Source organism: Thunnus thynnus, chromosome 2 (assembly GCF_963924715.1).
Source record: "Thunnus thynnus chromosome 2, fThuThy2.1, whole genome shotgun sequence".
Classification (NCBI taxonomy): domain Eukaryota; kingdom Metazoa; phylum Chordata; class Actinopteri; order Scombriformes; family Scombridae; genus Thunnus; species Thunnus thynnus.
In genome coordinates, this window is record NC_089518.1 from 22,033,516 (window position 1) to 22,050,551 (window position 17,036).

The 17,036-nt window shown below is 39.0% G+C and overlaps 4 protein-coding genes across 4 annotated transcripts; all 4 read left to right on the forward strand.

The window, feature by feature from the left end:
- The first annotated feature begins 2,437 nt into the window (after nucleotides 1-2,437).
- Nucleotides 2,438-4,547, forward strand: LOC137172218 (hydroxycarboxylic acid receptor 3-like). The gene has a single exon (XM_067576521.1). It carries the CDS (start codon nucleotides 2,847-2,849, stop codon nucleotides 3,903-3,905), a length of 1,059 nt encoding a protein of 352 aa, XP_067432622.1. The 5' UTR covers nucleotides 2,438-2,846; the 3' UTR covers nucleotides 3,906-4,547.
- A 657-nt stretch (nucleotides 4,548-5,204) lies between these two features.
- On the forward strand, nucleotides 5,205-7,335 carry LOC137172227 (hydroxycarboxylic acid receptor 3-like). The gene has a single exon (XM_067576531.1). The coding sequence runs from the start codon at nucleotides 5,634-5,636 to the stop codon at nucleotides 6,690-6,692; it is 1,059 nt and encodes a 352-aa protein (XP_067432632.1). The 5' UTR covers nucleotides 5,205-5,633; the 3' UTR covers nucleotides 6,693-7,335.
- A 537-nt stretch (nucleotides 7,336-7,872) lies between these two features.
- On the forward strand, nucleotides 7,873-10,098 carry LOC137197491 (hydroxycarboxylic acid receptor 3-like). The gene has a single exon (XM_067610954.1). It carries the CDS (start codon nucleotides 8,421-8,423, stop codon nucleotides 9,477-9,479), a length of 1,059 nt encoding a protein of 352 aa, XP_067467055.1. The 5' UTR covers nucleotides 7,873-8,420; the 3' UTR covers nucleotides 9,480-10,098.
- A 1,401-nt stretch (nucleotides 10,099-11,499) lies between these two features.
- Nucleotides 11,500-13,472, forward strand: LOC137197483 (hydroxycarboxylic acid receptor 3-like). The gene has a single exon (XM_067610944.1). The coding sequence runs from the start codon at nucleotides 11,624-11,626 to the stop codon at nucleotides 12,680-12,682; it is 1,059 nt and encodes a 352-aa protein (XP_067467045.1). The 5' UTR covers nucleotides 11,500-11,623; the 3' UTR covers nucleotides 12,683-13,472.
- The last annotated feature ends 3,564 nt before the right edge of the window (nucleotides 13,473-17,036 follow it).

Sequence of the window (17,036 nt, forward strand, 5' to 3'; positions counted from 1 at the left end):
TCCTCCTCTGTCCCCCACTCCACCTCCACCGAATTACCGACTGCAGGTGTCGCTGTTGAAACATTTTAAACAGAATTTCAGCAATTGATTTTTTTTCAAAGAGAGAAAAAATACTTTATAAATACTGAGATTTGGTAATGGTTTATTTCAACCAAATATTATTTTTTATATTTTGATCTCCCTTTTGCCTCTCAAAAAATAGAGGAGGATCAACCTCCTCTGCCTCTATGGACCAGCCTCCACTGATATTTATATACAGTCCTGTGCAAACGTTTTAGACACTAAAAGTAAAGTGAGAATGCTTACAAAAATGTTGCTATAAATTGTTTTAATTTATCACTTTACCACTTTACTTCATATGCAGCACATGTGTTGCTGCTGTCTGAAAGTTTGAGCAGAATGTGCATTTTCTTTGTGTGAACCTGCTTTTCCAGGCTACATTTTCACTGCTGTGGGCATCTATCAGCAATTACGACATCAAACCTCTCTCTGCAAAGGATGTCAGACACTGTTCAGACTCCTTCACTTTTTTGTGTTTGGCTGCATTATAGACTTTAATCTTATATAATACCCATGAAACCTAAGCAACAAACACAACATTTGTGCTAAAAAGTAAAAAAAGAACAAAACATTTTATTGATTGAGTGTTCCTGTGCTTTATTCAATCATTTGTAAAACTACCAGTGGTGACTCTTCCGACTCAGCTCTACCTTGCAGATCACTAGGGCTGCAACTAACGAGTCATTTCAAATTTCTGCCTAATTTCTGCTGATCATGCCAGCTTAACTTCCAACTAGTTCCTGTCTCACTTCTGCTGAGCAGACCGCTAAATTCAGGAAGCTGGAGCATTTAACCCTTCTTCCCTGGGCCAGGTGCACCTCATTGTGGACTGATTGTAGATGACCTGGGCGGAGCAACAGAGCAGAGGAAGGAAAAAAACAAACAAACAAACAAAAAAACACAGGCAACACATACAGCTGTAACACCCCCACCCTTAAAAAAATGAATAAATAGCTTATCCCACAATCACACAAGTACAAAAACATTTAAAAGTACGCACACACACACACACACACACACACACACACACACATACACACAATAACACAGGTGACCAATACAAAAGTGGAGTACCACAGCCACAAACCAAAAGGGACACAACAAGTAGACAAACTACAAAGTTGCTGCCATACATCAGCAGCAACACACAGACCCAATAAAAGTGATGCCACTACCACAACACAAAATGGACCCCATGTGGTCTAAAACAACACACAAGTTACTGTGATGATGTTGGGAACCAGCAACACAAAGTAAACCAATGAACTGGGAGGCCACGCAAAAAGGGTACAACTACAATTAAATACACAAACATCCAAAATGACCAAACCAAAGTGATCTGCAACAACCACAAGTAATGTAGTCACAGTGTAGTCAACCACTATACAAAGTGTTTTCCAAGTTACCCCTAAGCAGCAACCTACAAGTGACCCAACAAATGTGGAGTGCAGTTAACAATTTATGGTGGCTTACAATAAAAAAAATGACATTTACGAAATTTGTTACAAAGGTGGACAGATGTGCTGAAATTATACAGAAATTGGTGACAATATAAAAGGTACTTCGGTTTACTGGCCTGCAGAAATTAGACAGAAACTATTTGGAGGTTAAGCTGTTGATCAGCAGAAGCTAGTTGGAAATGATTTGCTAATTATCACCTACTTTCCATAAAATTACCATGAAATTTGCAGACTTGTAAAATGAAGTGTTACCGACTAAAATAGTCGGTGATTAATTTTCTGTCAATCAACTAATTGTTGCAGCTCTAGAGATCACCTCTTTCAGGCTAGATGGAGCAAATCAGTGAACTGCCACCCTCAGATCTCTCCACAGATTCTTGATGGCAGTATGAGTCTGGCTGAGTCAGTCGCGGATACTCAAACACTTGTCCTAAACACATTCCAACTCTGTCTTGCATTGGGTCAAAGTTTTTTTTGTGGTAAGACCTTTACCTCAGTCTAAAGCCATGCACACTGCAGATTTTTCATCTTCAGGTGCCTCTGTTCATTGTTCCCTCAGTCTCTGTAGCTGAGATGCATCATCACATTATGATGCTGCTACCACAAGGCTTCACTGGTGAACGTGAGCAATAGTGAAACAATTGCAGAAGTAGACATGAAGGTCAAACTATGTGGTGTCAGCCACAGAATTTTGCTCTCACACTAAAAGTAGTAACACCAATGTGACTGCGGCAGCTGCAGTTTCTCACATGTCCCAACAAAATACAGCAATATATTTTTCTTAATTCTATAACAGCAAAATGTTGACATTGACATCTGTTAACAGATAATCTACAAACTTTCCAGTTCATAATTTAAAACCTGCAGCCCAGGATAAGACTTACTTGGCTGCAGAGTTAACGATGATTATAACTGAAACAAGAAATAAAGTAGATTAAACATGCAGTAACTGGGGTGTTATTTCTGATAAATTTCACTAAAATAAGGACGCTGTCTTCTTGCAAAAGACATAATAATTCCATGGTAGGGGCCCCCACCATTGATAATTAAAGACTTCATTCAAATGGATTGTTTTTTTTGGGGGGGGGGGGTTCCAGAATTATGCAACACAATATAGAACTCAATTAAACAATCCTTAAATTATACAATTTTTATAGGTTTCCAGTGAGCTGATACCTGCTGGCCCCTCTGACATTATTATTGAACCCCTTGCAGCTTGCTAGATGTTCTAGCGTCTTTGGCCAACAGAGCTAACTCTAATTTGAAAAGCAGAACCCACATGTTTCCTGTAAATGCTGAAACCACAAACACTTTTTTTTGTATTAGATGTTCCCCTTCAAAGAATGTAGGCAGTCCTCAAGGGGGGTTAATTTCTTCGTCTGCAGCCAGAGAGGTATCACGGATCTCAAGATGCCATGCGACTTCAATGGAACTCTGCTGAGCAGCGTGCTCCCTCCTCTGTTGATAACAGAGTTTGTTCTTGGAGTCCTCGGCAATGGTTTGGCTCTCTGGATCTTCTGCTTCCACCTGAAGCCCTGGAAGAGCAGCACGGTGTTACTCTTCAACCTGGCGATGGCTGACTTTCTGCTCAGTTTGGCTTTGCCTTTCCGTGCCAGCTACTACATCTCTGGGATCATATGGATGTTTGGAGACCCTTTCTGCAACTTCTGCCTCTTTATGTTGGCAATGAACCGCAGTGGAAGTGCCTTCTTCTTGATGGCTATCGCTCTGGACAGGTACATGCGTGTGGTGCATCCTCATCATCCCATCAACTACTTGAGTGTCTCCAAAGCTGTATGCGGAGCGGTTGCACTGTGGTTGCTCACCGTTTCTATGACTGCTCATGTCTTTACTTTGGAACACAACAACACGGATAAGTGTGAGAGCTTCATGATTAAGGCTGCATCTGACTACAGTCTCACCTGGCATAAATTTGCGTTTCTGTTTTCCTTCTATATGCCTCTGCTTGTGATGGTCTTCTGCACAGTGCGCATTATTGTCCATCTGAGAGGGAGACAGCTGGTACAGAATCCAAAGATCAAGAAGGCTCTGTGCTTCGTCACAGTGGTGTTGGTGCTCTTTATTATTTGCTTCCTCCCAAGCAACATCATACAGCTGCTGATTTGGATCAAGACCCAACAGGTAGCCAAGACCCTCCCTGAATCTGAAATCTGTCCAGCAATGGAGTACCTGACCTCCGCATTTTACATCACCATCAGCATGACCTATCTCAACACCGTGTTGGATCCTGTGGTCTACTACTTCTCCAGCTCTGTTTTCAAGAACTTCTGCAGGAAAGCTCTTCATCTGCCCAAATCAGCTGTTGCTGAAAGTACAGAGAGGAAAACCCGAGAAACAGGCTCCCAGACGCTCAGCCAGCTTTGATCAAAAAGTCACAGTCAAGCATGAGAGTACAGCTCGGTAGCTATAAATCTGATCAAAAGAGACACATTTCTCTTAAAGGTCTCATGTAAGTGCTACAGCGTTGTTATATTTACTTCTCATATACAGTAGTTATCCAGTGTATATTAACTGCACTTTTTAAAATAATCCTGGTAATTGCTTTTGCAAAACATATGTAATTGTAAAGTTGTGAAATATTTTGTTAAAAGATGTTATTTTTACTTCTCTTTATATTGACTGCACCTTTCTAAATATTGCTTTTGCAAAAACATATTATTGAATAAGTGAAAAGATTTATGTACTTAATATTTACACCAAGCTACACCTTAAAAACATCTGCTGTGTTGTTGTTATTGAAGTCCAGGACATGAATCACTTTTTTTCATACTTATGACTTTATGTACAATTTATTACCTTGTAACTATAAATATAATCAAAACAAAATATCTCCTTGTTTCTTACATTTGCAGTAAAAAACAATACATGCGAATGGTGAGAATGTTTATCTGAAAATTGGATGTTGTCTTCTTTTATGTGGCTTGTGGGTTAGAGAAACCATTTTTCTTAGTTAGTGGACGTCCACCTGTTGGATCACAGACAGCGAAGCCTTTAATTCAAACTTAATGAATGAGTGAAAAAGAGTTGAGTTGTAGAATCATGTGACATGGAAAACAGGACAACACTTACTTGTGTTATATGTAATATCAAAAAATATATATAATTTAAAGTGACCCTCCTCTAAAAAATGTTTTTCTTTTTACTTTTCCCACAGTTGGATGTTTGAGCTTCACTGTGCAGAATGATGTATGTGCGGAGTTTGACACTAGAAGGCTGTTTTCACATTTATCTGCTGAAAGTGGAAAGTTTCTCTGTGCTTATTGAAAATCAGATTTTAAGGAGAGGGCCCATGAGCATGATTTGTGACATCGCAACTGTTTGGAAGCTAATTGTGGTCCAATATGCAACTTACACAAGTGTGATGCTGAAACTTGAAACCTCCAGTGCACAAACACTGAGAATTGACTTTACAGTGATGTAGGAGACAACTTGTGTCCATTATATTAATTTAAGAGGCTGGAATCAGAGAATTTTTGGCATTTTTTTCAGTAATACTTTATTTTACGAGTCTGTTCCTTTCATAATAATTTCATGTGAAGGAGATGATAATAAGCAAGTCATTTCCAACTTCTGCCTAATTTCCGCTGATCATGACAGCTTAACCTCCAAATAGTTTCTGTCTAACTTCTGCAGGCCAGTAAACTGAAGTACATTTTTTTTAACCTTTTATATTGTCACCAATTTCTGTATAATTTCAGCAGATCCGTCCAACTTTGTAACAAATTGTGTAAATGTCTTTTTTTTTTATTGAAAGCCACCATAAATTGCTAATTACAGAGAAATACAACTTCATAATCAAGAATCAAGTAACTAATTGCCCATTTTCAAAGTCTCATTCCTTGCCTATGAAAGACTTGATTCAAATGGATTTGTTGCAATACGATATAGAACTCAATTAAACAATCCTTAAATTATACAATTTTTATAGGTTTCCAGTGAGCTGATACCTGCTGGCCCCTCTGACATCATTATTGAACCCCTTTGCAGCTTGCTAGACGTTCTTGTGTCTTTAACCAAGAGTTAACTCTAATTAGAAAAGCAGAACCCACGTTTCCTGAAAATGCTGAAACCACAAACACTTTTTTGTATTAAATGTTCCCCTTTAAAGAATGTAGGCAGTCCTCAAGGGGGGTTAATTTCTTCATCTGCAGCCAGAGAGGTATCACGGATCTCAAGATGCCATGCGACTTCAATGGAACTCTGCTGGGCAGCATGCTCCCTCCTCTGTTGATAACAGAGTTTGTTCTTGGAGTCCTTGGCAATGGTTTGGCTCTCTGGATCTTCTGCTTCCACATGAAGCCCTGGAAGAGCAGCACGGTGTTATTCTTCAACCTGGCGATGGCTGACTTTCTGCTCAGTTTGGCTTTGCCTTTCCGTGCCAGCTACTACATCTCTGGGATCAAGTGGATGTTTGGAGACCCTTTCTGCAACTTCTGCCTCTTCATGTTGGCAATGAACCGCAGTGGAAGTGCCTTCTTCTTGATGGCTATCGCTCTGGACAGGTACATGCGTGTGGTGCATCCTCATCATCCCATCAACTACTTGAGTGTCTCCAAAGCTGTATGCGGAGCGGTTGCACTGTGGTTGCTCACCGTTTCTATGACTGCTCATGTCTTTACTTTGGAACACAACAACACGGATAAGTGTGAGAGCTTCATGATTAAGGCTGCATCTGACTACAGTCTCACCTGGCATAAATTTGCGTTTCTGTTTTCCTTCTATATGCCTCTGCTTGTGATGGTCTTCTGCACAGTGCGCATTATTGTCCATCTGAGAGGGAGACAGCTGGTACAGAATCCAAAGATCAAGAAGGCTCTGTGCTTCGTCACAGTGGTGTTGGTGCTCTTTATTATTTGCTTCCTCCCAAGCAACATCATACAGCTGCTGATTTGGATCAAGACCCAACAGGTAGCCAAGACCCTCCCTGAATCTGAAATCTGTCCAGCAATGGAGTACCTGACCTCCGCATTTTACATCACCATCAGCATGACCTATCTCAACACCGTGTTGGATCCTGTGGTCTACTACTTCTCCAGCTCTGTTTTCAAGAACTTCTGCAGGAAAGCTCTTCATCTGCCCAAATCAGCTGTTGCTGAAAGTACAGAGAGGAAAACCCGAGAAACAGGCTCCCAGACGCTCAGCCAGCTTTGATCAAAAAGTCACAGTCAAGCATGAGAGTACAGCTCGGTAGCTATAAATCTGATCAAAAGAGACACATTTCTCTTAAAGGTCTCATGTAAGTGCTACAGCGTTGTTATATTTACTTCTCATATACAGTAGTTATCCAGTGTATATTAACTGCACTTTTTAAAATAATCCTGGTAATTGCTTTTGCAAAACATATGTAATTGTAAAGTTGTGAAATATTTTGTTAAAAGATGTTATTTTTACTTCTCTTTATATTGACTGCACCTTTCTAAATATTGCTTTTGCAAAAACATATTATTGAATAAGTGAAAAGATTTATGTACTTAATATTTACACCAAGCTACACCTTAAAAACATCTGCTGTGTTGTTGTTATTGAAGTCCAGGACATGAATCACTTTTTTTCATACTTATGACTTTATGTACAATTTATTACCTTGTAACTATAAATATAATCAAAACAAAATATCTCCTTGTTTCTTACATTTGCAGTAAAAAACAATACATGCGAATGGTGAGAATGTTTATCTGAAAATTGGATGTTGTCTTCTTTTATGTGGCTTGTGGGTTAGAGAAACCATTTTTCTTAGTTAGTGGACGTCCACCTGTTGGATCACAGACAGCGAAGCCTTTAATTCAAACTTAATGAATGAGTGAAAAAGAGTTGAGTTGTAGAATCATGTGACATGGAAAACAGGACAACACTTACTTGTGTTATATGTAATATCAAAAAATATATATAATTTAAAGTGACCCTCCTCTAAAAAATGTTTTTCTTTTTACTTTTCCCACAGTTGGATGTTTGAGCTTCACTGTGCAGAATGATGTATGTGCGGAGTTTGACACTAGAAGGCTGTTTTCACATTTATCTGCTGAAAGTGGAAAGTTTCTCTGTGCTTATTGAAAATCAGATTTTAAGGAGTGGGCCCATGAGCATGATTTGTGACATCGCAACTGTTTGGAAGCTAATTGTGGTCCAATATGCAACTTACACAAGTGTGATGCTGAAACTTGAAACCTCCAGTGCACAAACACTGAGAATTGACTTTACAGTGATGTAGGAGACAACTTGTGTCCATTATATTAATTTAAGAGGCTGGAATCAGAGAATTTTTGGCATTTTTTTCAGTAATACTTTATTTTACGAGTCTGTTCCTTTCATAATAATTTCATGTGAAGGAGATGATAATAAGCAAGTCATTTCCAACTTCTGCCTAATTTCCGCTGATCATGACAGCTTAACCTCCAAATAGTTTCTGTCTAACTTCTGCAGGCCAGTAAACTGAAGTACATTTTTTTTAACCTTTTATATTGTCACCAATTTCTGTATAATTTCAGCAGATCCGTCCAACTTTGTAACAAATTGTGTAAATGTCTTTTTTTTTTATTGAAAGCCACCATAAATTGCTAATTACAGAGAAATACAACTTCATAATCAAGAATCAAGTAACTAATTGCCCATTTTCAAAGTCTCATTCCTTGCCTATGAAAGACTTGATTCAAATGGATTTGTTGCAATACGATATAGAACTCAATTAAACAATCCTTAAATTATACAATTTTTATAGGTTTCCAGTGAGCTGATACCTGCTGGCCCCTCTGACATCATTATTGAACCCCTTTGCAGCTTGCTAGACGTTCTTGTGTCTTTAACCAAGAGTTAACTCTAATTAGAAAAGCAGAACCCACGTTTCCTGAAAATGCTGAAACCACAAACACTTTTTTGTATTAAATGTTCCCCTTTAAAGAATGTAGGCAGTCCTCAAGGGGGGTTAATTTCTTCATCTGCAGCCAGAGAGGTATCACGGATCTCAAGATGCCATGCGACTTCAATGGAACTCTGCTGGGCAGCATGCTCCCTCCTCTGTTGATAACAGAGTTTGTTCTTGGAGTCCTTGGCAATGGTTTGGCTCTCTGGATCTTCTGCTTCCACATGAAGCCCTGGAAGAGCAGCACGGTGTTATTCTTCAACCTGGCGATGGCTGACTTTCTGCTCAGTTTGGCTTTGCCTTTCCGTGCCAGCTACTACATCTCTGGGATCAAGTGGATGTTTGGAGACCCTTTCTGCAACTTCTGCCTCTTCATGTTGGCAATGAACCGCAGTGGAAGTGCCTTCTTCTTGATGGCTATCGCTCTGGACAGGTACATGCGTGTGGTGCATCCTCATCATCCCATCAACTACTTGAGTGTCTCCAAAGCTGTATGCGGAGCAGTTGCACTGTGGTTGCTCACCGTTTCTATGACTGCTCATGTCTTCACTTTGGAACACAACAACACGGATAAGTGTGAGAGCTTCATGATTAAGGCTGCATCTGACTACAGTCTCACCTGGCATAAATTTGCGTTTCTATTTTCCTTCTATATGCCTCTGCTTGTGATGGTCTTCTGCACAGTGCGCATTATTGTCCATCTGAGAGGGAGACAGCTGGCACAGAATCCAAAGATCAAGAAGGCTCTGTGCGCCATCACAGTGGTGTTGGTGCTCTTTATTATTTGCTTCCTCCCAAGCAACATCGTACAGCTGCTGATTTGGATCAAGACTGAAAAGGAAGCCAAGACCCTCCTTAAATCTGACATCTGTCCAGCAATGGAGTACCTGACCTCTGTATTTTACATCACCATCAGCATGACCTATCTCAACACCGTGTTGGATCCTGTGGTCTACTACTTCTCCAGCTCTGTCTTCAAGAACTTCTGCAGGAAAGCTCTTCATCTGCCCCAATCAGCTGTTGCTGAAAGTACAGAGAGGAAAACCCGAGAAACAGGCTCCCAGTCGCTCAGCCAGCTTTGATCAAAAAGTCACAGTCAAGCATGAGAGTGCAGCTCGGTAGCTAAAAATCTGATCAAAAGAGACACATTTCTCTTAAAGGTCTCATGTAAGTGCTACAGCGTTGTTATATTTACTTCTCATATACAGTAGTTATCCAGTGTATATTAACTGCACTTTTTAAAATAATCCTGGTAATTGCTTTTGCAAAACATATGTAATTATAAAGTTGTGAAATATTTTGTTAAAAGATGTTATTTTTACTTCTCTTTATATTGACTGCACCTTTCTAAATATTGCTTTTGCAAAAACATATTATTGCATAAGTGAAATGATTTATGTACTTAATATTTACACCAAGCTACACCTTAAAAACATCTGCTGTGTTGTTGTTATTGAAGTCCAGGACATGAATCACTTTTTTTCGTACTTATGACTTTATGTACAATGTATTACCTTGTAACTATAAATATAATCAAAACAAAATATCTCCTTGTTTCTTACATTTGCAGTAAAAAACAATACATGCGAATGGTGAGAATGTTTATCTGAAAATTGGATGTTGTCTTCTTTTATGTGGCTTGTGGGTTAGAGAAACCATTTTTCTTAGTTAGTGGACGTCCACCTGTTGGATCACAGACAGCGAAGCCTTTAATTCAAACTTAATGAATGAGTGAAAAAGAGTTGAGTTGTAGAATCATGTGACATGGAAAACAGGACAACACTTACTTGTGTTATATGTAATATCAAAAAATATATATAATTTAAAGTGACCCTCCTCTAAAAAATGTTTTTCTTTTTACTTTTCCCACAGTTGGATGTTTGAGCTTCACTGTGCAGAATGATGTATGTGCAGAGTTTGACACTAGAAGGCTGTTTTCACATTTATCTGTTGAAAGTGGAAAGTTTCTCTGTGCTTATTGAAAATCAGATTTTAAGGAGAGGGCCCATGAACATGATTTGTGACATCGCAACTGTTTGGAAGCTAATTGTGGTCCAATATGCAACTTACACAAGTGTGATGCTGAAACTTGAAACCTCCAGTGCACAAACACTGAGAATTGACTTTACAGTGATGTAGGAGACAACTTGTGTCCAGCAGTTAAACTTCTAAAATTAAATATATTTACATGACTCTTCATGAGGAGTAGATACCATTTGAAGGAATTTAACATGGTAATTATACTTTTTTTGTGGAAAAATCATAATAGACACACATTATTGTTCCAAGCAAAGTATTTTTATATTTCTTTATACATGTCTGGAAGGGATCTTTAAAGGACAGGTTCAGAGTGTTTCAAGTCCATCTTAAAACAGTCAGGTGCCCAAATGAACATTGAAATAGTTTTTTCGAGCCATAATCATTCCTCCTGTTCATACTGACCCTTAGAAGATCCCTTCATAATGAACTTACTCTCGACCAACAATCAACAATCCAAAGATGTTCAGTTTACTGTCACAGAAGACTAAAAAAAAAAAGAAAGAAAGAAAATATTCATTTGTATTATATTATATTCATTTAAGAGGCTGGAATCAGAGAATTTTGGCATTTTTTTCAGTAATACTTTATTTTACAAGTCTGCTGGTTTCGTAATAATTTCATGTGAAGTAGATGATAATAAGCAAGTCATTTCCAACTTTTGCCTAATTTCCGCTGATCATGACAGCTTAACCTCCAAATAGTTTCTGTCTAACTTCTGCAGGCCAGTAAACTGAAGTACATTTTTTTAACCTTTTATATTGTCACCAATTTCTGTATAATTTCAGCAGATCCGTCCAACTTTGTAACAAATTGTGTAAATGTCTTTTTTTTTTTATTGAAAGCCACCATAAATTGCTAATTACAGAGAAATACAACTTCATAATCAAGAATCAAGTAACTAATTGCCCATTTTCAAAGTCTCATTCCTTGCCTATGAAAGACTTGATTCAAATGGATTTGTTGCAATACGATATAGAACTCAATTAAACAATCCTTAAATTATACAATTTTTATAGGTTTCCAGTGAGCTGATACCTGCTGGCCCCTCTGACATCATTATTGAACCCCTTTGCAGCTTGCTAGACGTTCTTGTGTCTTTAACCAAGAGTTAACTCTAATTTGATGAAAAGCAGAACCCACATGTTTCCTGAGAATGCTGAAACCACAAACACTTTTTTTGTATTAGATGTTCCCCTTTAAAGAATGCAGGCAGTCCTCAAGCGGGGTTAATTTCTTTGTCTGCAGCCAGAGAGGTATCACGTGTCTCAAGATGCCATGCGACTTCAATGGAACTCTGCTGGGCAGCATGCTCCCTCCTCTGTTGATAACAGAGTTTGTTCTTGGAGTCCTCGGCAATGGTTTGGCTCTCTGGATCTTCTGCTTCCACATGAAGCCCTGGAAGAGCAGCACGGTGTTATTCTTCAACCTGGCGATGGCTGACTTTCTGCTCAGTTTGGCTTTGCCTTTCCGTGCCAGCTACTACATCTCTGGGATCAAGTGGATGTTTGGAGACCCTTTCTGCAACTTCTGCCTCTTCATGTTGGCAATGAACCGCAGTGGAAGTGCCTTCTTCTTGATGGCTATCGCTCTGGACAGGTACATGCGTGTGGTGCATCCTCATCATCCCATCAACTACTTGAGTGTCTCCAAAGCTGTATGCGGAGCATTTGCACTGTGGTTGCTCACCGTTTCTATGACTGCTCATGTCTTCACTTTGGAACACAACAACACGGATAAGTGTGAGAGCTTCATGATTAAGGCTGCACCTGACTACAGTCTCACCTGGCATAAATTTGCGTTTCTGTTTTCCTTCTATATGCCTCTGCTTGTGATGGTCTTCTGCACAGTGCGCATTATTGTCCATCTGAGAGGGAGACAGCTGGCACAGAATCCAAAGATCAAGAAGGCTCTGTGCGCCATCACAGTGGTGTTGGTGCTCTTTATTATTTGCTTCCTCCCAAGCAACATCGTAGAGCTGCTGATTTGGATCAAGACCCAAAAGGTAGCCATGACCCTCCCTGAATCTGAAATCTGTCCAGCAATGGAGTACCTGACCTCCGCATTTTACATCACCATCAGCATGACCTATCTCAACACCGTGTTGGATCCTGTGGTCTACTACTTCTCCAGCTCTGTCTTCAAGAACTTCTGCAGGAAAGCTCTTCATCTGCCCCAATCAGCTGTTGCTGAAAGTACAGAGAGGAAAACCCGAGAAACAGGCCCCCAGTCGCTCAGCCAGCTTTGATCAAGAAGTCACAGTCAAGCATGAGAGTGCAGCTCGGTAGCTATAAATCTGATCAAAAGAGACACATTTCTCTTAAAGGTCTCATGTAAGTGCTACAGCGTTGTTATATTTACTTCTCATATACAGTGGTTATCCAGTGTATATTAACTGCACTTTTTAAAATAATCCTGGTAATTGCTTTTGCAAAACATATGTAATTGTAAAGTTGTGAAATATTTTGTCAAAAGATGTTATTTTTACTTCTCTTTATATTGACTGCACCTTTCTAAATATTGCTTTTGCAAAAACATATTATTGAATAAGTGAAATGATTTATGTACTTAATATTTACACCAAGCTACACCTTAAAAACATCTGCTGTGTTGTTGTTATTGAAGTCCAGGACATTAATCACTTTTTTTCGTACTTATGACTTTATGTACAAATTATTACCTTGTAACTATAAATATAATCAAAACAAAATATCTCCTTGTTTCTTACATTTGCAGTAAAAAAAATACATGCGGTGAGAATGTTTATCTGAAAATTGGATGTTGTCTTCTTTTATGTGGCTTGTGGGTTAGAGAAACCAATTTTAAGATGTGGGCCCATGAGCATGATTTGTGACATCGCAACTGTTTGGAAGCTAATTGTGGTCCAATATGCAACTTACACAAGTGTGATGCTGAAACTTGAAACCTCCATTGCACAAACACTGAGAATTGACTTTACAGTGATGTAGGAGACAACTTGTGTCCAGCAGTTAAACTTCTAAAATTAAATATATTTACATGACTCTTCATGAGGAGTAGATACCATTTGAAGGAATTTAACATGGTAATTATACTTTTTTTGTGGAAAAATCATTATAGACACACATTATTGTTCCAAGCAAAGTATTTTTATATTTCTTTATACATGTCTGGAAGGGATCTTTAAAGGACAGGTTCAGAATTGTTCAAGTCTGTCTTAAAACAACAGTCAGGTGCCCAAATGAACATTGAAACAGGTTTCTCTTGTCATAATCATTCCTCCTGTTCCTACTGACCATTAGAAGATCCCTTCATCATGTACAGCAAGGAAAACCTCTTTCTGGGTTCATATGAGCACACTGTTGTTTTGAGACAGACATGAAAAAATGTGAACCTATCCTTTAAGTTTTAGCAGCTGCTGATGTTTAGCATTTGATGACCCATTTGAAAACAGTTAGATATCAAGGTTTAGATAAAATGGTTTGGTTTCCCCGAAACAGGGTTCATAATTATAAGAGCATGAGACTAAAAACCACAAACACCTGCTCCTCTAGTTCACCTAGTTCCCCCAAAATAATATTGACTAACGGCTGTCTGCATGTCAACTACCTAATTCATTGAAGTACATTCAGTAAAGAAAATACTTAAATGCATGTAATGACCCTAAACAAACTTGAATCACATATCTCTAAAGCACATTTGAGCACTATAATGAATAGAGTAATCTGCTGCCAATAATTAAAACAACTGTATTAGCAGGTTTTAAAAACTTAAAAGGATAGGTTAACATTTTAAAATCTGTTGTAAAACAACAGCCAGGCACCCAAATGAACACTGAAACAAGTTTTTCCTGCCATAATCATTCCTCCTGTTCATACATTAGAAGATCCCTTCATAATGCACTTACAATATAAGCGATGGGGGACAAAATCCTTGTTTTATGTATTTAAATGTGTATCTTAAACTTATATGAGGCTGCAGCAGTTTTAGTTAGTCAAATTAGTCAAAGTGGATATCTTCCACAGTTACAGTCTTGGTAAAATATTCCCTCTGTATCTTGACAATGTTTTCTATGAATTTGGCACTTAAGTTGAAAGATATCTACTTGATTTAACTCATTTGAACAGCTGAAGCTTCCAATAAACTTACATACACTTTTGCACAGAAGGAGGTTTGTGGATTTTGTCCCTCATCACTTACATTGTAAGTGCATTATGAAGGGATCTTCTATTGGTCAGTATGAACAGGAGGAATGATTATGACAAGAAAAACCTGTTTCAATGTCAGGTCACACCTGACTTTTGTTTTAGGACTTAAAAAATTGTGAACCTGTCCTTTAAGTCTCTCTATGAGGGCTCTAATAGGCTACATTTTGCAAACATGAAAACTAATTGTTTTGATATTCCACTATTGTTGTCAGCCTGCATACTGGCACAGTATGAATTACATACATGCTCTTCATTTACGCTAAAAGGGAAGTCAAGCATGACTTCAGTAATACACAAGAATTATGTTGAAATATTTAAAGGGGATTTTCTCGTAATCTGGTTAGTAAGAAATACATTATTGGTCTTATGACACACACTGACAATGCAGATGTTTGTCAATCACATGCACCCAAACATGGACTTTAACTTCAAAAACATGTAATATTGGGCTCAGATGTGATCTGTAAAATGTGTCACTTCAACACAACACCAAACAGAGTTACTGTTATTACTTTATTTTTACTTTATAACTGCACAGCTTCCCCTATGGCAGTCATTGCTAAAAAATGCAAGTCGTTTTGAAAGAGAAACCATCTCACACTGACTCTGACCTTCATTGTAGTTTATACTCTCAACTAAAGTTTGGTCTTTCTTCTGCCTAGAAGTCACAGGGGAAGTATCAACTTGTGCGGTCAACCCCCACTACCGCATCAACCCCCTGCGCCCTCTCGGATCTGTGACCACTTACTGATAATCCTTTACCAAATCTAGCCTGAAACGTTCTGGTCAGAGGGGTGTGAGGGAAATTACACAAACCACACGTGCATATCTTTATTTATGGCTGCAGGATATGTCGTCTCAGCATCGACATCGCGATGTGCAATACTCACATCATAGGATGTTGAATAAAGCAGATGATCTCAAACACGTCATCCTACAACTTTTGATGTGCTCTGGTGAGGGGGTGCACTTCATCAATATATCAAACAACTATAGCACGCCCCGCTAGTCGCCTACCACAACCTGAAGATGAGCGCTGCCTGTTTTAGTTGTTTGATAAACTGATTAAGTGCACCCCCTCACCAGATAACATAGCGAACTGATCGCTGTGCATGCTGTCTGCGGATCACCTGCCTGTAAACATGAACTCAACACAGCTGCTGTCACAGATAATGTCACCTGGATGCTAGAAGCAGGCGTTCAGTTATACGAGGCAGCTTTTGTGTGCTTACATTCCTGTTATCAGCAGCACCTCGTCCCATTGCTGGTTAAAAGTTAAAGTCACTGTCACAGGGCTGGTTGTGCCCTAATGTTAGCAGTATAGCCGTGAACGTAGCATTGCAGTGTGTGTACAGTTAAGCCTATTTGTCGGTGAATAAATGCTAAAACTCCTTAAGACCCAAGCCAAGTTCCTGTGTCTTGCTTGCCATCTGCTGATTAAAGTGAAGGGCTTTAGCCTCAAAGTTAGCCTATGATGAAGCATAAATGAGCTACACCTGGTGCCCATTGGAACCTGACCAGGACTGACCTTTAAGGTGGGCCAGGTATTTTCATTTTAGTGACAATCTCAGCCGCTCCTACACAGAGAGCGGAGAAATGTCTGGCAGCCTTGACAAGGGGGAAGAGTTCCTAAGTATAAAAGGTGTTAAGTTTTTCATCTCTGCACATACTACAAACTAACTAAAAGTGTGACAATACTGTAAGAGATTTTTGTCTCGTTCCTCTGTCAGTGGATTTGTAAAATTGCCAAAACACGGGCCTCAGTGTAGTTTTCTGCTTCCTTCCTTGAAATATGTTGGTATGTATGTGGCTGAATAAAGGAAGGAACTCTTCAATTAGATATGAGACTGGTGGCGAAAAAGTATACCTCAAATGTGATTACTAAATGTAGACTCAAGAGGTGTGACAAACTCCTCAACTGCTGCAGAATATTTTGCAGAAAAATAGACTTAAAGGACCAGATTGCAGATTGCAGCCAATTGAATATCCCTCCATCTCTACTTCCAAGAGTGCAGGAGAACCTACACTGGCCATGAAAAATGCACAAGGCCCTCCACAGAGCCAGTGTCGGGTTTGTCTGTTCTGGGCTACTGTAGAAACATGGCGGTGCTACATGGCGGATTCTATGGAAGAGGACCCACTCCCTATGTAGATATAAAGGACTCATTCTAAGGAAAATTATTTTCAGGTGATACACTAATTAAAACATACTTATGAATATTATATTCAATTTCTGCCGAGTCTGTTCCACTAGATGCCACTAAATTCTACACACTGCACCTCTAAAGCAATATATACTTCTTCTATGTATAGACAAAAGCCTCAAATTAGCAAAAGCAATTTACAGACAGATTTCTACTTAGTTATTTTACCTCAGCAACATGAAATAATTTCAGTTCAAACAGGACTCTCTGT